The sequence below is a fragment of the Armigeres subalbatus genome, chromosome 3 (genome assembly GCF_024139115.2).
Source record: "Armigeres subalbatus isolate Guangzhou_Male chromosome 3, GZ_Asu_2, whole genome shotgun sequence".
In the NCBI taxonomy this organism is placed as follows: Eukaryota; Metazoa; Arthropoda; class Insecta; order Diptera; family Culicidae; genus Armigeres; species Armigeres subalbatus.
In genome coordinates, this window is record NC_085141.1 from 122,231,244 (window position 1) to 122,257,133 (window position 25,890).

The following is a 25,890-nucleotide window of genomic DNA, read 5'->3' on the forward strand; positions in this document are numbered from 1 at the left end:
AGGAATAGCTGATTTTTAATACAAAAATAAATATGATTTTCAAACAAAATTGGACAAAGCTGGACAAATGAAATACCATGGATTTGATGGACCTGCATGTATACTTTCAGAATACGATTAAAATGTTTGCTATTTTTTGCTACTGGCTGCTCAGAAAAAAATCACTTTTTCATGAAAAAACGCTTATAATATGCTTAAAAATGAAGCTATCAACCATCTTATGTAACCAAAAGATGCGACAGTTTTTGAAAATATTTTGAATTGGTGAAAGTGGAAGCTAAAAACTTTTTTTTATTTCTTTATTTCTTTATTAAAGAGGCTTGCAGCCCTAGGCTGGCTCACCTCTGGAGAGGGAGAGCTAAAAACTATTTTTTTCGGGGCCACCCTATCTGAATAGTAATTTTGTCATAAAATATTTCCTATATGAAATAAAATAAATGTTTATTAAGCAAAAATGCTTAGAATTAAATTCTCTATAACTTTGTAGAATAATATGATCTCCTAACTCAAAAGGTTAAAAAATAGATTTTCAATAAAAAAATCGCAAAAGGGCCGCCTTAATGGCAAATTACATGAAAAATAGATCTTTTCTTGTAGATCATTTCTTCTCAAGACGTCAAAACTCTCGCACTGATAGTTTTCGAATTATCGATTTATGTCGTGAAATTTTACGAATCCGACTTTTGTGCACTGTTGCGTTTTGACCAGTAAAACAAATTTTCGAAAATCGTTACGTTTTTGAAGATGGAAGCAATTTTATATCATATTAACCACTGAGCAAAGTTATTTTGTTGCCGAGTTGAGTGTTCCAATTAAAGTTTTGCGGACAGTATGCTAGAGTCGCTCCAGAATATTGAACAAACAAGCATTAAAAGTTAGATAAAAACTGTAACTTTTAGTATTTTGCTATTATTTTTATTATGTAACACAAAAATACATCCACATTCACAAAGTATAATGATTTTACAAATATTCAAAGGTACCAACTGATTTTTATTCTTAGTTAGTTGTAGTGTTTGAGAAATCAAAGGGGAGCGTTTTGGCCAGGTGGGCCGTCTTACCCTACTGATGATTAGGATATTGCAAAAGTCCTGGTTGAATTGCTGCATACTGTAATCTGAGTTCAGTATGTTTTAGAAGATCTTTGACCTATCAAGTCCATGAAAAATTTCCGTAGAATTTCTTCTTCTTCAATGGCTCTACATTCCAACTGGAACTTGGATTGCTTTTCAACTGTTCCATGTTCCATGACGTACAAATGATTATTAAACCTGATTCAGTGTATTCCAACGATTAGGGCAATGTAAAAGTTTAGGTTTATCTGATTGATACTTTAGTCTGCACTCAAGGACGCTTTAAAAAGCCTTGGACATTTTAGATAAATAGAATTATTTTTTTGTAAATCGTACAGGCTACTTAATTTAAATCGAGCATTCACAAGCACTCAACCATAGAAACACTTATAATTCCCTCGCATATTATTGGACATACATTTTTTCTCCAGGCTGAAGTGTAACTTAACCCTTCATAGGTAATGTTCCAGGATCCTGTTCCAGGAATGAAAATGCACAATTAAATCCAGAATCTAAGCTCGGTGATTCATTTTACTGATTTTTTCCGGTCATATTATTTTTTTTTACTGAGATATCAGTAAACTTTAGAAAAAAATATTGAATTCTGTAATAAATTGCACCGATGTCTCAGCATTATAAAACTCATTGCTGAACATCAGTATTCAACTTCACCGATCAACTCTGCTTAGCAAACACAAATACTGACTATTTAGTAAAGAAAACAATATATTTTGAACTCCAGTTTTCGTTCTTTCCCATTGAGCGTGTACTCTCTCGGCGTTCCTGACAAAGAACGGACCATTTTCAAGTTTTTCAAAAGTACAAAATTCATGATCAATAATTCATTCTATTGATTTGCTGTGAATTTTCAAAAATAATCTCAATTTTCAGATATTACTTTAGCAAAGACCACGTCATCAAATGAAAATGAACAACCTAAAGACATATTCGACAGTGATCTCAAAGTCGAGCGAAGCAGTTATAAAGGTTTTTTTTTGTGTGTCTTTATTAAGGAGACTTTCAGCCCGAGGCTGGCTCGTCTCCGGCCGTTATAAAGGTGCTTTTGTATTATATTAATGTAATTATTGCAAATAAAAAGTTCCGAAGCCATAATATGTTGTTTTACTTTTAATAATGAATAATGCTTACTGAAAGATTTAATAAATTTTATCAGTTAATTATTTTACGAGTCCGCTATCTATTTACAGATTATTCGGTATTTTTTACTGAGTCCCCAGTATTTTTACCACTTTTAGAAATCTGCTCAGTATTTTTTGACATTTCAATTGTGGACATACACACTAACTTTTTTTTTCAAGCTCGGCAAAATGGGGCATCGCTGTAGCTGAGTAAATTTCAGAACGGAACATCGGCAGAAAATTTCGATTATTACTAGTTCTAAGCAAAATATTTACTACTACTCAGTAACGGAAACGTCAGTTTTGCCGAGATGTCGGCAAAAATCGTGTTTGCTGAAACTCGGCGGTGCCCACCTCAAGAAAATAAACAAAAATGCTGAGATCTTGTCGATGTGTGTACATACTGCCCATATTCGCATAAGGGCCCTATGTCAGTTGTCTCCAAGTTATATACATAAAAATGAATTTCTGTCTATCTGAACCTTATAGACTCGGAAACTACTGAACCGATCGGCGTGAAAATTTGTATGAAGAGGTTTTTAGGGCCAAGGAAGGTTCCTAAGATGGTTCGAGACCCCTCCCCGTTTTGGAAAGGGGGGCTCTCATACAAATGAAACACTAATTTCTTCATAACTTGAGAATTAATCGAGCAAATGGAACCAAATCTGGCATGTGGAGGTTTTGGAAGGGAAGATATGGAAAGGGGGGCTCCCATGCAAATGAAACAGAAATGTCTGTATAACTCGAGAACTAATCAGAGAATAAATCAATTTTAGGCGAAACGAAGTTCGTCGGGTCTGCTAGTTTTACATAATATTAAGTTGGATTTGATTCCAAATTTCTAGAATGAAGCTAGTTCAAAAACGTCAAATGTCGACACTTATCGGGCAGTCACGCATCTTGAAATGGCTATAAACGAATCATTTGCCAGTTGCATGGACTACATATGATGAACGCTTGAAATCACCTTTCCCGTCCAAAATTTGTATTCGCTCAACCGATTCTTTGGGTTATTTAAGGTCAAAGAACCAAGGTCAAAGGTCCCAAGGAACCCATATTTTTTGGCGCCTCTAAGTATTTTTAAAATTTAAAACAATAATCGGAAAATTGCTTTTTGCCTTTCGCGTAAACTAAGTATACGTAAAGGCTATAGGATCACTCCAAAACTGAACTTGATAGCAGGCTCGGCGACCCATAGTGTTTTATACCAATCGACTCAGCTCGACAAATTGAGGTGATGTCTGTATGTGTGTATGTATGTGTACAACAAATGTGAGACAAACTTTTTTGTACTTAGCATTATTTAATTTTCTCGTAACAAGTTGCATTCGACGCAGCTTGTAGCCTAGTTAAACCCTATTGAAAATTAGACCGATCGGACCATGCGTTCCAAAGTAATTAATCGCCTGCTTTGAGCGTGCTTACAGCAGCACACTAGGAGTTAACTTTCTGAAATCAGTATGGCGAAAGGCATCTAAGGTTCGATTTCTCAAAATTAAGCACTTTCATCAAAAAAATATTTGGTAGGCATGGTAGCGGACACCTTCCTACATAATCGGTACCAAATAGTTTTTCATGAAAAGTTTCTGGCGCCATACAAATTTCTGGCGGTTAACTCTTGCTGGCTATTTTGCGCATATACTATAGCGCCTGGATGTCACAGCGGCGGGTAGAAAATCAGCCACCGCCAATAATTCATTAAACGAACATTGTTTTTTTCTCCATTTTTCCCAAAGGTCCAAAGGCAACACTTTTTCGGTTTTTGTTTTCGATTTAACAAATTTTTGACAGGAAAGGTCAATTACTTAGATTTCAAAAAATTACTTGCGCGCAGAGCGAAAAAAAAAACAAACCAAAAAAGAAACAAACCAAATCAAACATGTGTTTAGGGTTTGAGCTCTCAATTTCATTGAACTGTGAATCAATTTTTATTTTTTTTTATTAAGTTTACCATGTAGGTTGACTAAATAGATTTTACTAATTTATTGCAACAATAAATGCCATTCATTTTCGTTCTCGATGATTATTCATCATTATTACAGACGAATCTCGCATAAGTTTTTACAGTATCGAATGCTAGCAAGCTTCAACATGTGAACAAACTCTCCACATTATAGAAGCTGATCAGTGTAACATATTCAAAATTAAGAATTTTATTATCCAACGTGGTCGCAATTGACCCTTTCCGTTCACAATTGTATGTCATTTTATTGTTTAAGTCGATTATTTGACTTATTTAAGGTCAACTTTCCTAAATAACCCATATTTCAGCCTCTAACAATTTTTAAAATCGTAAATAAAACACGAAAAGTGCTGCACGTGTGAACCGGCGTAAAGAATAGACCTGATGTTGGTTCAAAATCGGACAAATGTTAAGACAAACTAGAACAACATTTCATTTTAAATTTGAAAAATAGTTAGAGGCTTCAAGAATATGTTAAGGAAAGTTAATCTTAAATAAATAAAAGAATCGATAAGGCGAATAAAAGTTTTTGACGGGAAAGGTAAATTATCGCCATTCTTAAAAAAATAATTCATCCACTTTTCTTAAAACTCGATTGTTAATAGAAACACAAATTAGGAAAGATTGTTAAGAAAAATGGAAAGGATATGATAGGCAGGACATGTAATGTTGCAATACCGGAAAGCAACTTTGCAAAAATGGTGTTCGCTTGTGAGGTAGGCGGACCCGGTGAAAAATGGGTTGGCGAGTCTGAAGCAGTGTAGCCGAGGTGGGAATAATAAAACCATGAATCGAGTATTGATGCAATGTTATCTTTTTCGATGTAATGAATGAATGAAAGAAGGAATTAAATTGTTAATTTTTTGCAATAATTGTTGTCGAAGCAAACTAATCGATTATCTGGATTATTGATGATGACAATGGATCGATCGCCGTGATTTTATGTTTCGGTTACCAATCGATTGATTTTCGGCGAGAAATAAAACTAATGTTCGCCAGATTGTCCGGACGTTTCGGTCGATTCACTGGTGGACTAATCTTCATGCCGCTTCCTGACTCTAAGAGGGCCATTACTTTTACTATTAGTAATAGTAATGGCCGTTTTAGAGTAAGGAAGTGGCAGGAAGATTAGTCCGCAGAATATGGTCGAAGGCCAGTGAATCGACCGACACGTCCGGACAATCTGGCAAACATTTGGTTTATCTCTCGCCGAAAATCAATTGATTAGCAACCGAAATATCTTGATTATTGAAAAAAGGCTAATCGATTCAAAATCACTCGATTATTGAGCTTGTTAATTGATTAATCGCTCGATAATTGGACATCTCTACTCTGGTCGAAGACGGCGATCCTGTTTTTTAACCCTCTAACGCCCAAGATCGCCTTTAGAGGGGTACTTCGATTATTTTTTGTAATGTTTTTTCGAAAAGTTTTTGATGTCGATCAATAATATAAACATCAATTCATGTTTATATGTGGTTTAAAGCTAATTTTTATACCTTTGAAGAGTAGAAAAATTGTAGCTTAGTATTCTTCTGCAACTAACTTTATTCAATGATGCACACTGAACACTGAATATTTAAAAATTCCAATATGTCAGAATTAAATAAGATTTTTTAGTCTTCTACTTCTTCTTATTGGCCTCTATGCTTAGTGTACATAAGCACTTCCACAGTTATTAACCGCGAGGTTTCTAAGCCAAGTTACCATTTTTGCATTTGTATATCATAAGGCTTAGACGTTGATACTTTTATGTCCAAGCCGAAAATTGCCTAGACCGGCACCGGGAATCGAACCCAGCCGCCCTCAGCATTGTGTTGCTTTATAGCCGTGCATCATACCGCTAGGTTAAGGAGGGCCCCAATTTTTCAGTCTTAATATGTAGAAAAATCGAAAAAGATTAATAGATTCAAGAAATTATTCCATTGTTTACTCGAAATCAACATACTTGAATAACTTGAAAAACAAAATTCTAAAAATACAAAATAAAAAATTGGAGAAATCGCGAATTAATAATTTTAAATACCCAAAACGTATTTAGATCGATTTTAGAAAGCAAAATGATGATTTTGAGCGAAAACCAAAACTTGGGTTGTAGAGGGTTAATTTATTTTTCAATCAGTTGCTAAAAGTCTGTTCAGCCGAAATATCAGTTTCTAATGCACCTGAGCACGCGGCTATGAAGATTTCGTCCAACTACAGAAATAAAGAAATAGTCCGTATGTGTGCCATCACCGTAAACATATTCATATGTTCATTAGTCATTGCGTTGTTAATCATAAAAAAAATTTATAAATTTTGAAAATTACAAATTGAAAGTAAGAACACCTAATATTCACAGTTTTGCAATTATGGGAATAAACTGAAAAGATGTTATGATTCAATAAGATGGAAATAAAAAGCATATCGCATTTGAATCAGTAGTTAGTACCTTGTGAGTGTGACATGACCCTTTGATTGTTGTTAGTGCCAAGCTTGATGATTCCTTTTTTCCGTTTGGTGTCTAGCATATTCTTCACGAATCATATTATTAGTATTCATGCTGTATACTATCGTTTAGAAATGTATGAACTAACTCTTACCTTATACTTGGTGGCCGACTGTCGAGACAATTCCAACTCATTTTCCAAGTTCGTAATCTTCTCCTGCTGATACTTATTCTCCAGGATCAACCCATCTATGTCCAAAATCTTCTGCTGTGATTTGTCATCCTTGAGCATTACGCTTAGCTCATGATTTAGCCTATGAGCTTTGCATTTGTACGCATCTCGCTCCATAACTACATCCTCTTTTTCGTCCAGCAGCGATCGGAAATCGTATTGCAATTGGGCGTTCTTTTTCTTCAGATTTTCCATCTGTGCAATCAGTCTGGATTTTTCCTCTTGCCAGACGACACCGTTCCGTTCTTTGAGCTTCGACTCCTCGGACGATTTCAGTTTATTGAAACTCGATTGCAGTTCGCAGTTCTTCGTTCGCAAAGCCTCAATGTCGCCCTGAAGCTCGTAGACCCGTTGCCGGAGTGCTTCCACCTCTGTGCTCAAGGACATGTTTCGCTCCCGAGTTTGATTCACCAGCAGGCTAACGGCGGAACTGTGACCGAAACCCGCGGCCTGGAATTCCGGCGAGTTAAGGCTGCTTTTCATGGCTGAGTATCGCATTTGAAGGGTTTCGGCCATCAGTTTAAACTGATCCCGTTCAGAACGGAACTTCTCCAGCTCGTTTCGCATGATTTTGAGAGCCTCCACTTTGCTTTGAAGCTTTCTGTGAATTGCTGAGCTCTACAAAATAAAAAGATTAATAATGGTGTATTTTGAAGAACTTTATAATTTCACTTCATTATTAAATACCTCTAAATCATATTTTTCCATATGTTCTTCAAAGTCAAAACTCGGTTTCACGGTCATTTTGGAATGTTGCTCACGATTCCTTGACCGTTTATCACTATCTACAAAAAAGTTAACTTCGTGTGATATCATTACCTACTATTTTTACATATTTACATTTTTACACGAATATCAGAGCAATAGCAAAAATCCAATATACTATCTACGTGATGAGAATCACATTCAGTCGAGAAAGCATTGCGAACTCATTCTGTCTCTTTCCAGTGGTTGGAAAATCAATTTTCCCTCTTGAGCTAGTTATCCTCAGCAATGTTTATGTTCTTCTTGTTAATATCACGCACTGTTGTGACAATTGGTACCGCGATATAGCTCATGGTGGGGTGGTGGGGAAGTTTGCTAAAAGAAGGCATCAAGCTAAGCGTCGCTTTATTTTTCGATCGAACATAGTATTCCACCCCTGCTAAAGTTAGATTGAGCACTCGATGAAGCAGAGGACGCCATTTATGTTTTAGAGTTCGAGTGGGCGGTTGAGCATAAGCATTGAACGTACTCGGCATTCATGCTATTCGTTATATGTATTTGTGTTCGCATGTATAAAGCTTCCGCTAGAGAATCATAGGGGCCTTCGCTGTTATGCTTTAGATTTCGCATAAATATATGAAGGAGGGTGGTAGACTTGGAACAGCTTTTCGCTCGATGTTGTATGTAGCAGTGTACGATGTAGCGCCAAGAAAGGAGGATGCTGTATGACAAGCTTTGTGTTTCAACACTGTTTCTGGCTAGGATATGGTAAACGACAACGTCATTCGTTATGTCTTCAAATGCTGCTGATCATCGACAAGAATAAGGATGATAAAACTACATTTAAATCAAATCTCAATCAAATATGAAGAGTGCTTTGGAGAAGCACGTTTGGTTTGCGTTGCGTAGCTTCAGTAAGCAAAATAAGTGGAGCCCTATTTATTTATTTTTAAACACTTACTATCAAACAAAGGTATAAATTACTATCAAAACGATTATTAGTGATTAATGACCAAACAGAATTATACAGAAAAAAATATTCGTAGATATAAGTTACCAACATTCCTCATATATGTATAAGCCTAGGAAAATTTGCTGCCACGCAATGAATTATTGGCAGTGGCTGTTTTTCTACTCGCCGCTGCCACATCCAGGCGCTATAGTATATGCGCAAAATAGCCGGCATGAGTTAACCGCCAGAAATTTGTATGGTGAAAGACATCTAACGCGGGTTTTCTCGAAAATAGAAACTTTTCATGAAAAACTATTCGGTACCGGTTATGTAGGAAGGTGTCTGCTACTACGCCTACCAAATATTTTTTCGATTTAGGTGCTTAATTTTGAGAAATCGAGCCTTAGATGCCTTTCGCCATACTGATTTCAGAAAGTTAACTCCTAGTGTGCCGCTGTAACCCCGCTCAAAGTAGGCGATTCATTGATACCTTTAGATTCCTAATTCAGGTTTGATGATTTAAGATTTTAACGAGAAATTTGGTAGTTCATAATTTTACCGTAGCACATGGGAAACACTTCTGGAGCTGCGACATTCACACCGATGAAAATCATAAAGTCCTAATTGTAATTGTAATTTATCAGCCTCCACCCTGTCCAACATTGTCCGCCCATCTACACTTAAGTTAGGTGAAGACCTAACAAGCCTCCACCGTTAACATGCGCTAGACCATATAGTACACCGGCCTCCAACCACAGTTATGCGCTGGGCTTAACCAGTCCCACAAGTGTCGGGTAAAAATAGAGATGATAGCATAGGCGAAACGGAAATTTAGTGGAGAATAGTTGTGTTTGATGAAACGACAACTGTCATTTTTATTATTTTACGCATAGTTCAGGGGTCTCTAATAGCGATGCGAGCAAAGGGGTAGGATTGCCAAATCGGAGATGGCGAGTTCGATTCTCGGTCCGGTCTAGGATGTCTTCGGGTTGGAAACTTTCTCCACACCCTGGGCATAGTATATCCAAATATACTATACCCAGGGTGTCGAGAAAGTTTTCAACAAGAAGACATCCTAGACCGGACCGACAATCGAAGTCGCCATCTCCGGATTGACAATTCTACGCCTTTGCTCGCATCGCTATTAGAGACCCCGTATTGAGCCCTTGAAAACGCGAGTACTTTTGAGTTTTTAATTTAGTGTCAACTAATCATCCTCCGATTTGTTAAGATCATCGTCTGACATAAGAAGTGCTTAGTACCATTTTATTTACTTCCACCTCGTTGTAATATTTACAGATACTTATTTTGACCTCAACTGTAAGTCCGTCTTCAGTGTCTCGTATTTAACTTAGAATCATTAAAGATTACAACGTAGTGGAAAAATGGGATTGTATTAAACTGAGAAGTGAGAACTGAGACGTCTTACTTGTCACTTCTCATTATCCACTTCTCACTGTGAAAAGTAAGTAGTACAAAGTGAATAATGAGACGTCACACTTCTCACTTCTAATTTCTCATTTCGCATTGCAAAATGTGAGAAGCGCGAAGTGAGTGAAGAGAGGTCTCATTACTCACTTCATGCTTCTCACTTTTTACAGTGAGAAGTGTAAAATAAGGAATACTTCTCACTCCTCATTTCTCATTTCTCACTTCTCACTGTGAAATGTGAGTGGATAAACATCTCACTACACACTTTTTACAGTGAGAACTGAGAAATAAGGAGAGAGACGTCTCATTTCTCACTCCTTATTTCTCACTTCACTTCACTTTTTACAGTGAGAAGTGAGAATTGAGGACTGATAATTGAGACGTCTCACTTCCCACTCCCAATTTCTCATTTCTTACTGTGAAAAGTGAGAAGTCAGTAGTGAGACGTCTCACTTTGCACCAGTCACTTTTCACAGTGAGAAGTGGGAAATAAGTAGTGAGGAGTGAGACGCCTCATTTCATACTTTTCAAATGGCCTATTTAACCAAACGATCTGTTTGACCAAATGTCCAATTCGATCAAAAGACCTATTCGGCCAAATGATTCTTTCAGCTTAATAACTTTCGGCCTAAATGGTGTATTCGGCCAAACCACTTTCGGCCTAGTAACCTTCGGCCAAATAGCATTCGGCCGGACGGCACTCGGCCAAACTTCCGCGATGGAAAGTGAGAAACGAGAAACGACAAGTAAGCTGTAGAAATCTAAAATTCCGTCTAAAAACACAAAATAATTTTAAAATCAACCGAGAATTGTAAAATAGGAATTGGGACATGGGAATTGATTGTTAGAATGGGCGAAGCGAGTAGTAAGAATGAGAATTGAAAAGTGAAAAATGAGATGTGGTAAGTGGAAAATGATAATCGAGTAGTAAAATGTGAGAAGCGGTAAGATGCGCGGGATGGTGGGTCATTAGGCCGAAGGTCATTAGGCCGAAGGCCATTAGGCCGAATGGTCATTAGGCCGAACGGTCATTAGGCCGAATGGCCATTAGGCCGAATGGCCATTAGGCCGAATGAGAACTGGGGAGTGAAAAGTGAGTATTGCGAAGTGAGGAAGAAGTAGAACGGAAAAAGGAAAAAGGAGGAAGGAGGAAGAAGGAAAAAGGAAGAAGGAAGAAGGAAGACGGAAGACGGAAGAAGGAAGATGGTCGAATAAAGAAAGAAGAAGGAAGAAGAAAGAAGGAAGAAGGAAGAAGGAAAAAGGAAAGAGGAAGAATGAAGAAGGAAAAAGGAAGAAGAAATAAGAAAGAAGGAAGAAAGAAGAAGGCAGATGGAAGATGGAAGAAGGAAGAAAGAAGAAGGTAGAGAGAAAGAGGGAAGAAGAAAGAAGGGAAAAAATAAGAAGGAACAAGGAAGAAAGAAGAAGGAAGAAGGAAGAAAGAAAAAGGAAGAAGGGAGTAGAAAGAATGTAGAAGTAAGAAGGAAGAAGGGAAAAGAAAGAAGGAAGATATAAAAAAGAAGAAGGAAGCATGAATAAGGAAGAAGGAAAAAGAAAGAAGAAAGAAGGAAAAAGGAAAAAGGAAGAAGGAAAAATGAAAAGGGAAATAGGAAGAAGGAAGAAGAGAGGAAGTAGGAAGAAGGAAGAAGGAAGAAAGAAGTAAGAAGAAGAGGGAAGAAGAAGAAGGAATAAAGAAGAAGTAAGACGGGAGAAAGAAGGAAGAAAAAGGAAGAAGGGAGTAGAAAGAAGGTAGAAGGAAGAGGGAAGAAGGAAGATATAAAAAAGAAGAAGGAAGAATGAAGAAGGTGGAAGGAAAAAGGAAGAAGAAAGAAGGAAGAAGAAAGAAGAAAGAAAGAAAGAAAGAAATAAGAAGGAAGAAGGAAAAAGGAACAAGGAAGAAGAAAGAAGAAAGAAGAAGAAGGAAGAAAGAAGAAGGAAGAAGAAAAAAGGAAGACGGGAGAAAGAAGGAAGAATAACGGAAGAAAGAAGAAAGAAGAAGGGAGAAGAAAGAAGGTAGAAGGAATAGGGAAGAAACAGGAAAGAATAAGAAAGAAGGAAAAAAGAAAAATGAAGAAGACAGATAGAAGAAGGAAGATGCAAGAAGGGAGAAGAAAGAAGGGGTAAGGTGAAGAAAGAACTTCTCATTTTTCAAGTTTTGCTTCTCTTTGCTAATTCGGCCTAATGGCCATTCGGCCTAATGACCGTTCGGCCTAATGACCATTCGGCCTAATGACCTTCGGCCAAAAGGCCTTCGGCCTAATGGCCTGACACCGATGCGCGGCTATAAAATAAGACCATGCTGATGGTGACTGGGTTCAAATTCCCGGTGCCGGTCTAGGCAATATTCGGTTTGGAAATTGTCTCGACTTACTTACTTACTTACTAAAAGAATCATCCTGCTAGCATCATGATATACGGATGTAAAAATGCTAACTTGGCTTAGAAACCTCGCGGTTAATAACTGACTGACTAACTGAATGAACAGCAGCGAGGCGGCAATGGCCCAGTGGGGAATGTAATGCCAATAAGAAGAGAAAGAAGATAAACACTTTGTGATGCATAGAACAGAATTAGTTTATAGATTATGATCTTGGTCGTCCAAGAAAACCTTGAAGTAAAGCCTCAAGATCTACAAGCGAACCCAAAGATAAATCGGACTGTTCGAAATATGGTGCATGCTTTTTCTAATGTAAATAATATAATGTATCAAAGGTATCGGCTCTCGATTCAAGAAACATATCGAGTAAGGTCTTAAGATCAATCAAAGTAACCAAAGACCAATCGGACTGTTTGAAATATGATACAAGCCCTTTTTGATGTATAGAATAAAATGTGTCATAGGCATAGGTTCTCGGTCATCCAAGAAACTACTGGAGTAAGGCTTCAATACCTACACGAGTGACCAAAGATCAATCGGACTGTTTTAAATATTGTGCATGCGCTTTGTGACACATAAATAATGAACACATAGATAATGAAGAGTTTACAGCTTAGGAAATTGGCCATCCAAGATATCCCTGAAGTAAGGCCTCAAGAATTACACGCGTAACCAAAGATGAATCGGACTTTTTTTCTAAATATATCACGTGCCATTTTTGATATATAGAATACAATGTTTTTACGACATCCCAAACAGCACAACTTGTTTTACTACCGCCACCGGGGGTGTCATTGGGCCAAAATGAGGTATGCTCCAAGTAAATGTTACAAAGCTCTAGTAGTTAACATTGGAATCAAGTTTTAATTAGTTTGGTACAAGCTTGAATAATAAATTTACCGCTATGTGGGGAAAACATAATAAATGAGGGAAATTCTTCAAAGTTATATGTTGTTCAAAATTGGCCCATTCTCACCTCGCACAGGGGGTGACATTGGGCCAAATGAAATAGTTCAGCGGTGACGATGAAACGATTCAACCGTTCATTTAAAATAAATGCCTACATTACGGCTCTTACCAACTATGTAAGGCAAATCAACTAAAGGCTTGGCCCAATCTCGCCCCTTTTAAGCGTGCATTGTTCGTTGCTACGAAAAACCAGAACCGTTATATAAATATTCATAAAATTCGGTAAAACAACAACAGATTATCGTAACATGATAACCAGGTATCCATCGACTAGTTATGTAATAGATTTGTGGGGCATTACTGACACTATTTTAATACGTGTTCATTCGATCAATCACACTTAAATAGAGATTCCGACTTCGGTAAAATATTTCGCCGAATAGACCGGTGATTTACATAGGTATGTACAGATGATTCGGTAAACGTTGTCTCTCATTACTGATATTCGGTAAATCCTATAAATGTCATTTAGGGTTGACTCTGAGGACAGTCATTTTGTTTTTCTCAGCGATAGAAAACAGAGTGTGTCTCAACCATGCTTGCCGACAGGACGAAAAGTTATTAAAACAACGATGGAAGCTGAACGGTAGGTTTTGATTTTGTTCATCATATAAAATAATGCGTAACATTAGCAAATTCATTTATTTTTTCAAAACTTACAGTCCATCCGGGTTCGTCCCGCCGGGTGAGAATAACCGATTTATGGGAGGAACATCACTAATGAAATGCAGTGCAATCGATAGATTGTGAAGCGCGTGAAGTACAGGAATGAATACTAGAAACAGGTTTTTCAGAAGAGCAAAATGTGCACAAATTGAAAATATTCATGTACAAATGCGCTGGTATTTTAATCAATAAAAATATTAGCTTCAAGTAAGTCGTCATAATTAAAGAAACTTTTTTTTATTGTTTTCGTTTTCATGACACGAAAAATCACAAATTTTAGATTACAGCAACTACTGAGTTTTTCGGTTAATGTTACCGATCTTTCGGTAAATTTGACAGGTAATGATGCTGATTTAGATTACAGATTGTTCGGTAACATTGTGGTTCACCGAACTCATTACCCAACGTTCAGCTGTTGAGAATTCGGTAAATGATTTACCGAAGTCGGTAATTTTTTCTAAGTGTGAAGAGGGAAGAAGAAAGATGGAAGAAGTGAGAAGGAAGAAGGAATGAGCATGAGCATGAGCATTATGACCGTACAATTCGTAGTTGCTACTCCGTGATTGACTGGAACTTGTGAAATTGCACAGAGAACCATGTGAATGGAGCATGGGATATGTAATCCATTCTCAATGTACACGTTTCAGAAGCTCACGTATTTAAAGTCAATAACGGCGCCGGCCACGTCCTTACGGTCATATAGGAAAGGTAGGATTGTTAGTTCGACTCTCGTTGCTACTAGAGACCGAGAACACCTCTGCATCTCCACGATTGTCACGGGATGTGGTATTGTGTTAGTTGCATAGGATATTTTATCTGAATTCACTTTGGTAAGTGATGCGATCTAAGGGAGGGGATTATATGAAATACAAATGAAAACGCGAACCGTACAGATCAAAATAAAATATCTCGGATCACGCGACAGTTTTGCTTGCTATTCGAAATACAATCAATCGTGAAATTAACACAGAACTATTTCACGACGACCAAAACACATACCACCACGCACTGTACATACTTGCTCAAAGAGCTCACAAGAGAAAACACACACTGAACTGATAAGCTTTATTACCGGCCGCACAATGCCAGTGAGAAGGAAGAAGTAAGAAGGAAGAAGAAAGAAGAAAAAAGAAGAAATAAGGAAGAAGAAGGAAGAAGGAAAAAGGAAGGAGGAAGGAAGAAGAGAAAAGGAAGAGGGAAGAAGAAAAGAAGGAAGAGGAAAAAGGAAGGAGGAAGAAGGAAGAAGAAAGGTGGAAGAAGAGAGAAGGAAGAGGGAAGAAGAAAAAAGGAAGCAAGAAGAAGGAAGAAGAAATACAGAAGGCGGGAGAAAGAAGAAAGAAAGAAGAAGGAAGAAGAAAGAAGAAAAAATGAAGAAGGATGAAGGAAAAAGGTAAAAGGTAGAAGGAAGAAGGAAGAAGGAAGAAGGAAGAAAGAAGAATAAAGAGGGAAGAAGGAAAAAGGAAGAATAAAAAAAGAATCAGGGAAGAAGAAAGAAGGAAGAAGGAAGAAAGGAAAAGGAAGAAAGAAGAAGAAAGAAGACAGATATAAGAAGGAAGGTGCAAGAAGGGAGAAGGAAGAAAGAATTTCTCATTTTTAACTGTTTGCTTCTTTTTCTTAATTCGGCCTCATGGCCGATCGGCCTAATGGCCGTTCGGCCTAATGGCCATTCGGGCTAATGACCTTCGGCCAAATGGCCTTCGGCCTAATGGCCTGACACCGTCAAAGTCGAGTCAAGTACGAGACACTGAAGACGACCACACAGTTGTGGTCGAAATACGTATCTGCAAAGATATCGAAAATTAATTGGTGGAATTAAATGGAGAGTACTTAATTCGTCTTAGACGGTTGATGAAATTAATATCAAAACGGAGGGGGCATTATTGTTCATCATCCCCTAAAGATAGCTAGTAAAAATACATTGTTGATACACGGCACATGATTGTTACCTTATTATGTTGTTGTTTTGAGACACCATTCCTTCCGTAAACTAATTCTGAAGTTATGCTGGGCTAATTCCACTAGACAAGACACCGTCGATCAATTTATCGTAGTTTTAAATGTTTGAGCTCCTTTTTGGTTAACCGCACGATAAGTCAAAATTATCAGCATCAGAGAGCTGAAAGTTTTACAGCTTTTCAAAGCTTGATGTAAGCCGGAAAACTTTCTTGCTTTATTAGTCGTCGTTATCGTTGCCTCCATAAACGGTCTATTTATGCCAGGAATTTTTTTCAATGAATCGCCTGCTTTGAGCGTGCTTACAGCGGCACACTAGGAGTTAACTTTCTGAAATCAGTATGGTGAAAGGCATCTAGGCATATTTGGTAGGCGTAGTAGCGGACAGCATCCTTCGTAACCGATACCAAATAGTTTTTCACGAAAAGTTCCTAATTTAGAGAAAATCCGCGTTAGATGTCTTTCGCCATAAAAATTTCTGGTGGTTAACTCATGCTGGCTATTTGCGCATATACAATAGCGCCTGGATGTGGAAGCGGCGGGTAGAAAATCAGCCACTGCCAATAGTTCATTCAAATCACACAAGGCTAGCGCTAGTCTTTTATCTTTTCTTCTAAACTTGTCGAAACGATCGCAAACGCATATAGATGACCTATGGAGGATGAGGGCGTCAGATCTGTCTAGAGTTTTGGAAATGGTTTAGGATGTGTATTGCATCGATTTTAGGTAATTATGTAATAATAATGTTTAATTTTTTGTGCTATCTATAGGAAATAAAGAAAACTATACAACTTCAAGAACTCATGTCTTAAAAGAATAAATTTACTGATTCTGATGATTATTTTTGCCTTTCTCGTATATTTCTCTTAGTTTTAGCTCTTATCTACATCTAGAACGATTGATAAAATTGTGCTTCACATTCGTATTCTTCATCTTTTTTAGCATAACATTACCGACCGGAACATTGCTGCATCGTAGAATAATGAGCCCTTCCGTTATCACCCCTCTTTTGGAAACAAAAACTAAAATATTTTTGGCTGAAACTTTTGTCTTTACCACAGAAAAGCGGAATTTATTCAATTTTCAGGGACTTTATATTTTCCAGGATTGGCTACTTGATTCAGGAGTTATTCCGGATTTTGTTACTACCAACGACGCCCATGCATCTGTGGCATGGACATCCGTACGTCCCGAGCCAGTTCACCTAGCCAGGGATCTCAGGGCCGGCACAATACCGCACTAAGGAAGACTTACCTGTTCTTTTGATCTGTTTTCAACCTGAAAATCAAACGTTTGATGCATGCAAGTAATGTTCACAACACAAGGTAATTTATTGTTAATGGTTTATTCAAGCGTATTTATTGAAAGCTAATTTAGATAGGAAACACTCCACTGTTTTGTTAACTCACTGTTCCGTTGGACCTGCGTCGTCGGGAGGGCCTGGGTACCGGTGCGTTCGGCCGGAAGGGATGGGATCAGGCTTGGCCGGATTCGGGAACCTGCTTTACGATGTCGGCTTCAATACCGAGAGGCTTCACCGTGAGCGAAGAGGCAATCACGGACTTTTGATGATGATGATGATGATGGCCCCGCCACATACCCCTACAAAGGTTTGAGCAGGACGAGTTATCTTTAAGATAATTAAATAAGATCAATGTAATCGGTTTTGCAAACAAACGATCCGATTGTATATACAGATATAAAATTTAAAATAAAATTCCATACTGTACAGCAAAAATAAATTGGTAAAATGAACTAAAGAACTACACCTAGAATTTTTGTAATCAACAGTAGTGATACATGGAGCTCATCAAAAGCTAAACTTGTGAAACCTCTCGCACAGATTTCAAAAGCTCCGCCAAACATCGCGTTCTTTTCACAAACCAATATCGCAATCTAAAACTCACATGTATCTGAACATGGATCATTAGGTTCGACAACCAAACATCAAAACTTGTGTAACCGCTCCGTCGATAACAAAAGTTTCGGAACAACCGCGAGTACAAAATAATCTACCAGAAGGCTTACTACTAATTCAAGAGCATGATTCAACAGTTCGAAATATGCAAGTTTTTAAATAAATTCAAAATCATTCATATCTGTAATCCGCGCGCGATGCTCAAACTTCTGTAGACTACACAAAGAAAGGTTCAAAAATAAACTACGTCAATAAATTAAAATCCATCATCATCATCGAGGCGAACAGCTTATTAATGCCTCAATAAATAATAAAAATAAAAAATGGTCCATAAAAATCATCCGTTGGTAAAAACTTCGTCAAGATACATGTGTTAACGGGTAAAAAATTGCCGGGTAGCTGTTCAAAAGGCAGCTTTGACGTGTGAAATACATTGTCTCTTAAACTGTGTTAGCGTGACTGCACGTTTGATGTGTGAAGGCATCGAATTGAAAACATTTATACCTTTAAAAAACAAAGAGTTTTGTGAAGCGCCATACAGAAAATAGGGTGTTCTCACATTATCCGCGTGTCTAGTATTATAACTATGAATATCACTTCCTCTTTCAATTCGATCACTCAAATATCGAGGCAGTAAACCGTTTATTACTTGGGGACTGCTTTGTAACGTACAGTCTTGTTCCACCTTCTGGGAAGCGTGCACCACGTGGCTGGCAAACCACTCAAAATGTCCGTTGTGATCGTGTCACTACGGTGATCACTGTACCAGTGTCTTCAATCGCGGATCTTCTATCGCTCACACGCGATAACAGGGCAAGCACTTGAGCTGAGCGAGGAATTACTCCTTAACTTAACTTAAGCTCCCACTACTAAGGGTATGCGATAACACACTTTTTCCTAACTAAACGAAACGAAACGAAATTTAAAATGTCGATGTTGGATGGATCGAAACGAAACGAAATATGGATTTATTTTCGAAACTTCGAAACGAAACGAAATCAAGATTCATTTGATTCGAAATTTTTCGAAACGAAACGAAATTTCAATTTTTTTTCCGCGGAATTTTTGATTTAATTGGTTTCACATTATGTACTAAATTCGGATTTCACTTTTTTGAAGTCTATACTGCCGTTATACGCATATTTGTCCCATGTTTGCGGGGATTCCCTATATACATGGGACAATTATGCGTATAACGGCAGTATAAGTCTATTATAATAACAGAAGAGGCAGTCTGTGATAAATCACCGCATTCTCGCCGCATATACCATTGGTGATAAGGCAATCACCCAGCATTTATGCCACTTTCATATCAGAAAGTATAAAAAAATATAGAAATTGTAGGATTTTTCATATACGGATTCAAATTTCGTTCAAAACCTTAGTTCACTTAAGAATAATGTAATTATGCTGAAGCATACTTCATATTGTCTTGTCAGCGTGGTTTTATAGTATTGAGCTAATTCAAAATTAGAAAATTAATGCTTAAATTTATTTTTTTATTTAGTGGGATACTCAATTATGTATCCACATCTGTCAGGCGCATACACAGATAGAGAATTGATATTTGAAAAGTGCGTAACAGCCAAAACTTATTCCTTCTTATTATTCGTCTACACATATATAGCTTACATTTGCTCACTAGAAGAATGCTGTGCACCTTTCTAAAATGCACAAAGATATGTACTTCAGATTGAATTTCACAGACCCATAGTCTAATATACAATCAGTTCAACGAACTGAGCTATTGTCTGTGTGTCCTTGGCATATGAGAACAGCTGCTTTAGTCAGTATGAGCTAAAAGCAATCATAAGTAAAGAACTTTCAGCAATTTTAATGATATTTCAACCCGTCCTGGATTTTTTTTGCAAATTCCATGCGAAAATCTAGAAATGTCCACATATCTTCGATGTTCCTTACATATTGTGGAAATAGTCAAACAAGAGCTTAGCTTGATTAACTGTACACATCTAATCATGATTGTCCGAAAACAGCAAATATGCACAGCTCACCAATTAAATAATATTCTTGGGATTCAAAAAAGTTATTCTTATTGTATACTTGCTTCGGAGTTTCCAAATCATGACCAATAACGATGCTGGTCACGTCCAGTCAATTTAGGATTAAGAGAGGAAAATTAGTTTAACACTCATTGTTATAAAACAGCGGTTCTCAACCATTTTCTTGAGAGGTACCCTTCGAACTTTTGCATTAATTGAGATACCCCCTATGACTTTTTTTTGCTGTAAATGAAAATAGTCGTAGCTCTTCAAGTATATCAAAAATGGACCTGAAATCTAACGGAATATATGGCTCTCCATAAATGTTTCTGAAATTTTCATTTTTTTAAACTTACCGATTAAAATTAAGTTCTTACATCAGGGGACTGACTGTAGGAAATGTTTGAACTATTGAAGGCTTCCGAGCCTCTTGAAAAGAGGCTTCCGAGCCTCTTGAAAGGAGGCTTCCGAGCCTCTTGAAAGGAGGCTTCCGAGCATCTTGAAGGAGGCTTCCGAGCCTCTTGAAAGAAGGCTTCTAAGCCTCTTGAAAGAAGGCTTCTGAGCCTCTTGAAAGGAGGCTTCTGAGCCTCTTGAAAGGAGGCATCCGAGCCTCTTGAAAGGAGGCTTCCGAGCCTCTTGAAAGGAGGCTTCCGAGCCTCTTGAAAGGAGGCTTCCGAGCCTCTTGAAAGGAGGCTTCCGAGCCTCTTGAAAGGAGGCTTCCGGGCCTCTTGAAAGGAGGCTTCTGAGCCTCTTGAAAGGAGGCCTGAGCCTCTTGAAAGGAGGCTTCCAGAGCCTCTTGAAAGGAGGCTTCCAGGCCTCTTGAAAGGAGGCTTCTGAGCCTCTTGAAAGGAGGCTTCCAGGCCTCTTGAAAGGAGGCTTCTGAGCCTCTTGAAGGAGGCTTCCAGGCCTCTCGAAAGGAGGCTTGAGGCCTCTTGAAAGGAGGCTTGAGCCTCTTGAAAGGAGGCTTCTGAGCCTCTTGAAGGAGGCTGGAGCCTCTTGAAAGAGGCTTCGGAGCCTCTTGAAAGGAGGCTTGAGGCCTCTTGAAAGGAGGCTTTGAGCATCTTGAAGGAGGCTTCCAGGCCTCTTGAAAGAAGGCTTCTAAGCCTCTTGAAATAATGCTTCTGAGCCTCTTGAAAGGAGGCTTGAGCCTCTTGAAAGGAGGCATCTGAGCCTCTTGAAAGGAGGCTTGAGGCCTCTTGAAAGGAGGCTTGAGGCCTCTTGAAAGGAGGCTTCTGAGGCCTCTTGAAAGGAGGCTTCTGAGCCTCTTGAAAGGAGGCTTCCAGGCCTCTTGAAAGGAGGCTTCCAGGCCTCTTGAAAGGAGGCTCAGGCCTCTTGAAAAGAGGCTGAGCCTCTTGAAAGGAGGCTTCCAGGCCTCTTGAAAGGAGGCTTCTGAGCCTCTTGAAGGAGGCTTGAGCCTCTTGAAAGGAGGCTTCTGAGCCTCTTGAAAGGAGGCTTCTGAGCCTCTTGAAGGAGGCCTGGAGCCTCTTGAAAGAAGGCTTCCAGGCCTCTTGAAAGGAGGCTTCTGAGCCTCTTGAAAGGAGGCTTCTGAGCCTCTTGAAAGGAGGCTTCTGAGCCTCTTGAAAGGAGGCTTGAGCCTCTTGAAAGGAGGCCTGAGCCTCTTGAAAGGAGGCTTCCAGGCCTCTTGAAAGGAGGCCTGAGGCCTCTTGAAAGGAGGCTTGAGCCTCTTGAAAGGAGGCTTCTGAGCCTCTTGAAAGGAGGCCTGAGCCTCTTGAAGGAGGCCTGAGCCTCTTGAAAGGAGGCTTCCTGAGCCTCTTGAAAGGAGGCTTCTGAGCCTCTTGAAAGGAGGCTCTGAGGCCTCTTGAAGAGGCTGAGGCCTCTTGAAAGGAGGCTTCCTGAGCCTCTTGAAAGGAGGCTTCCTGGCCTCTTGAAAGGAGGCTTCCTGGCCTCTTGAAAGGAGGCTTCCAGGCCTCTTGAAAGGAGGCTTCTGAGCCTTTTGAAAGGAGGCTCTGAGCCTCTTGAAAGGAGGCTTCCAGGCCTCTTGAAAGGAGGCTCTGAGCCTCTTGAAAGGAGGCTTCCAGGCCTCTTGAAAGGAGGCTCGAGCCTCTTGAAAGGAGGCTTCTGAGCCTCTTGAAAGGAGGCTTCTGAGGCCTCTTGAAAGGAGGCTCTGAGCCTCTTGAAAGGAGGCTTCCAGGCCTCTTGAAAGGAGGCTTGAGGCCTCTTGAAAGGAGGCCTGAGCCTCTTGAAAGGAGGCTTCTGAGCCTCTTGAAAGGAGGCCTGAGCCTCTTGAAAGGAGGCTTCTGAGCCTCTTGAAAGGAGGCTTGAGCCTCTTGAAAGGAGGCTTCCAGGCCTCTTGAAAGGAGGCTTCCAGGCCTCTTGAAAGGAGGCTTCTGAGCCTTTTGAAAGGAGGCCTGAGCCTCTTGAAAGAAGGCTTCTGAGCCTCTTGAAAGGAGGCTCTGAGCCTCTTGAAAGGAGGCTTCTGAGCCTCTTGAAAGGAGGCTTCCAGGCCTCTTGAAAGGAGGCCTGAGCCTCTTGAAAGGAGGCTGCAGAGCCTCTTGAAAGGAGGCTTCCGAGCCTCTTGAAAGGAGGCTTCCGAGCCTCTTGAAAGAAGGCTTACGAGCCTCTTGAAAGGAGGCTTCCGAGCCTCTTGAAAGGAGGCTTCCGAGCCTCTTGAAAGGAGGCTTCCGAGCCTCTTGAAAGGAGGCTTTCGAGACTACGGTTCCAAGCATCTTGAAAGAAGAATTCCGACCCTTTTAAAGGAGGGCTTCGAGGCTCTAGAAAGAGGCCTTCCGAGCCTTTTGAAAAGAGCTTTCCGAGCCTTTTAAAAGAAGGAGAAAAGAAAAAAAAGAAAGTTTAAAGAAAAAAGCCTTAGAGAAGATTTCCGGGCCTCTATAAAGGAGGCTTCCAACCCTCTTGAGTAGGCTTCCGAGCCTTTTGAAATGAGGCTGTCGATCCTGTTCAAAAATCCCTTCCGAGCACCTTGAAAAGATCCGAGGCTTTTAAAAGAAGCAGAAATAAAAGGAAATTTCTAGAAAAAAAAGCTTGGCTTCCGGGTCTCTTAAGAGAAAGTTTTTGAACATCTCAAAATGAAAGGAGGCTTCCGAGCTGCTTGCAAGGAGGCTTCCGAGAAGCGAAGAAGGATGCTTCCAATTCTCTTGCAACGAAGCAACTGGGCTTTTCGGGAAAAAGTCTTCATGTCTTTCAAATGGAGTCTTTCGAATCTGTAGAGTCTAGAATCATATTCTTAACATATTATTCAACATTCTGTTTTGACCCGGTAGATTGCATAGAAGATTTTTAAAATTTGTTTATTCGAGGTTTTGCTGTTTTGATCTTTTATCCCACATCTCTTCATCCATTGTACTGGTTGTGAAGGACAGGATTCAATAGGCCATGATTTACTGATCGCCATGCATAGGATAAGGGTGGTATTTTGGACCAACAGTTCGAAGGACCACTAAGTGCAAATTCCTCTTGGTGGTCCAAAATAAGAGCCCCCGTAAGGGTGGTCCAAAATACATCTTTTACCCTATTATGTACAAGACAAAGTTTAGAAATAAAAAATACAAAACTTTATCAATAAGTTTGGATTAAAATTGTTATTCATCCGCATTAAGCATTTCGTCCGAGGGACCCCTGGGCCCGGCGAAAGTACTCTCAGGGTACATGTACCCCAGGTTGAGAACCGCTGTTGCAAAATACCGAGGAATGCTCTGCATCTCCGTGAGCGCTACGGGAAAGGAATCGTTGGTTAGTAGAGAAGGTAATTCATGTGAAGCCCCTAGGTAAGCGACTGAATATTTATTGTAAACAAAGTTATTTTGAAATCATGAAGACGAAAACTGTGTTTTAAATCAATCCAACACAATTCAATGTGCTTCGTTTAATAAGCTTCTACAATACGATTGATCCCGCACTAAATAATTCTGTGCTCTTCGCTGCAGGCATTAGTTTTATCACTTCGCGTTCTCCCACACTAGCTGGCGTGATCAGCATCTACAAGATGCCGTCCCATGACCAGCAGCAACACGATCGATTCCGCATTCATATTGTACAAATAGTAAAAAATATCACAAAATATAAATTTGAAACTTGGAAACACTGAAGACGTTTTATAGAAGAAAACTACATACGTATTTGTCGACTAATAATGGGGTTATGTAGTAAGCGTTAATAGAAAAAAATGTATAACCTAAAGTTTTGAAAACAACTTAACGATTTTGCTTAGCGGCGCAGCCAAATTTTTTGATAATATAAATAATGGTTTAAGTTTAAATTTGTTTCGAAATTCCGCGGAATTCCGTTAAATTTCGTTAGAAGCTAGTTTTTTCTAGCGAAATTTTTGTAATTTTACGAAACGAAACGAAATCATGAAATGTGATTTCGCCATGCTAAAATTCCGCGAAATTCCGCGGAATTTCGTTTCGAACCACCTGAAACGAAATTTTTCGAAATACCGCATATGCTTACCCACTACTCAAGGCCGCAAAATCTGCGAGATAAACTCTTTTACAATTAGCACTTTCAAAAACTTTTAGAAAATATACTTCACTTCACGCTATCCCAGGATTAAGAGACCTTTCCTCCCTTGGGATGGGGCTTTTAGAGCTCAGTGGGCGCTGGTCGGGTTGAGTCGTCCGTTCGGTTCGTCCACCCCATCAAACGATCAATCAAACGAGCATCGGGTTCGGATCTTTGCGCGCTTCGTTGTTTCGAGCAGTTGGATTTTGGTGTGGATTACAGTGGAGCAATATTGAGTCTATCTACTGCATGTGATTCGTGAACGAATTCCGTTTATTTAGATTTAAATTGAACTTTTTTTTATATAATAAAATCATTAATCATTATCATTAAATTTACTTTTAAATACATATCTATTTATTTTCAATTTAAAAGTTCATCAAATGTTTGAAATTAAGTTTGAAAACTTTGGAAAAGGTTACAATTTAGAATAGATATTAGCTTATGGCCATTTTCCAATATTGTATCAAAGTTATTTTTTTCGCCCAACACTCGACCCAATTCATGTATACTGTTCGCAAACTGCCACATCCATCGACGAACATTTCAAATAATGTTTATCGAGACTCAGCCCTAAAATGAAAAATCTAGAGATGTTTTGGGACTCTCGAAAACTTTGATACATTTTGAAAACCATAAGAACATAACATACCAAAAGAAGTTATTTAACATTAAAGAAATTATTTCACATAAAAACTGTAGTTACCTCTACTTGAAATTGTTAGATTTTGTTAGAAATTTTACGACAATCTAAGCAACATGTGTCTCATTGAAACCAAGACAATTTGAACAAAATTTTATGTAGTCTAAATAAATATTAAAATTCAGTATTGTTTTAAGACCTTTAAAACCCAAAAAATGATAAAGATTTTGGTGAACTATTCAAGTGACAGAGTGAGAGAGCGAAGATTCCAGTGAACAGTAGTACCGGGACAGTGCGTTCAATGATCTCCCAATCCCAACGTTGCTGCAACCAATCTGCTGGAAGGACACAACTGGAGCAGTCCTTTTTTTTATGTATTTAGTCTCCCTACTTTCAGCCCTGTAAGTGGTGTCATTTTTGCTTTAGCGACAAGAAAATGTGCTATTATGCTTTACTTTATCCTTTTTTTTAAATACTTTAAAGCTGTATAATGGTTTAGAACCGTAATCATTGTTTTTTTTTTGTAATTAATTCATAATGAATAATATCCAGTTGGCGATTTCGTTTTCCTGAACCTAATATTTCCAAAGCAACGTTGAACACCTTACTACGAAAAACATTATTTTAGGCAAATTGAGCTAGAAGCATATTACACACATCTCGTTACTTTTTAATGTCACAAATTAACTGGTAGAATAGCTTAGATTATTGATAGATTATCATATAATTATAAATATTTTTGTTTTTATATTTCCCTCCCCTCGGATATGTGATCTTGCCAAAGACATATCCTGTCGTGGTGGTATCACATGTTGACTATTTTTGTTCAATGCCGCGTCACAATTTGGCATTGACGCACTGATTTCACGGTGTGCATGTGAACCAACGGACATCGTGTCTTGGAGCTTGGAATAATAATGTAGTGGGCCTCTTTCCTCAGTAATAATGAAGTGAGATCTCCTTCT

At 38.7% G+C, this 25,890-nt stretch overlaps 1 protein-coding gene across 1 annotated transcript in view; it reads right to left on the reverse strand.

Moving 5' to 3' along the window:
- Positions 1-7,833, reverse strand: part of LOC134228000 (coiled-coil domain-containing protein 149) — a 28,160-nt gene extending 20,327 nt beyond the window's left edge. Inside the window, exons 1-3 of the mRNA XM_062709755.1 lie at positions 7,523-7,833; positions 6,758-7,453; positions 6,607-6,688 (exon numbers count right to left, since the gene is read on the reverse strand). Coding sequence (XP_062565739.1) covers positions 6,607-6,688; positions 6,758-7,453; positions 7,523-7,651 — 907 coding nt within the window. The 5' untranslated portion in view covers positions 7,652-7,833. The remainder of the gene's footprint in view (positions 1-6,606; positions 6,689-6,757; positions 7,454-7,522) is intronic.
- Between the last annotated feature and the right edge of the window lie 18,057 nt (positions 7,834-25,890).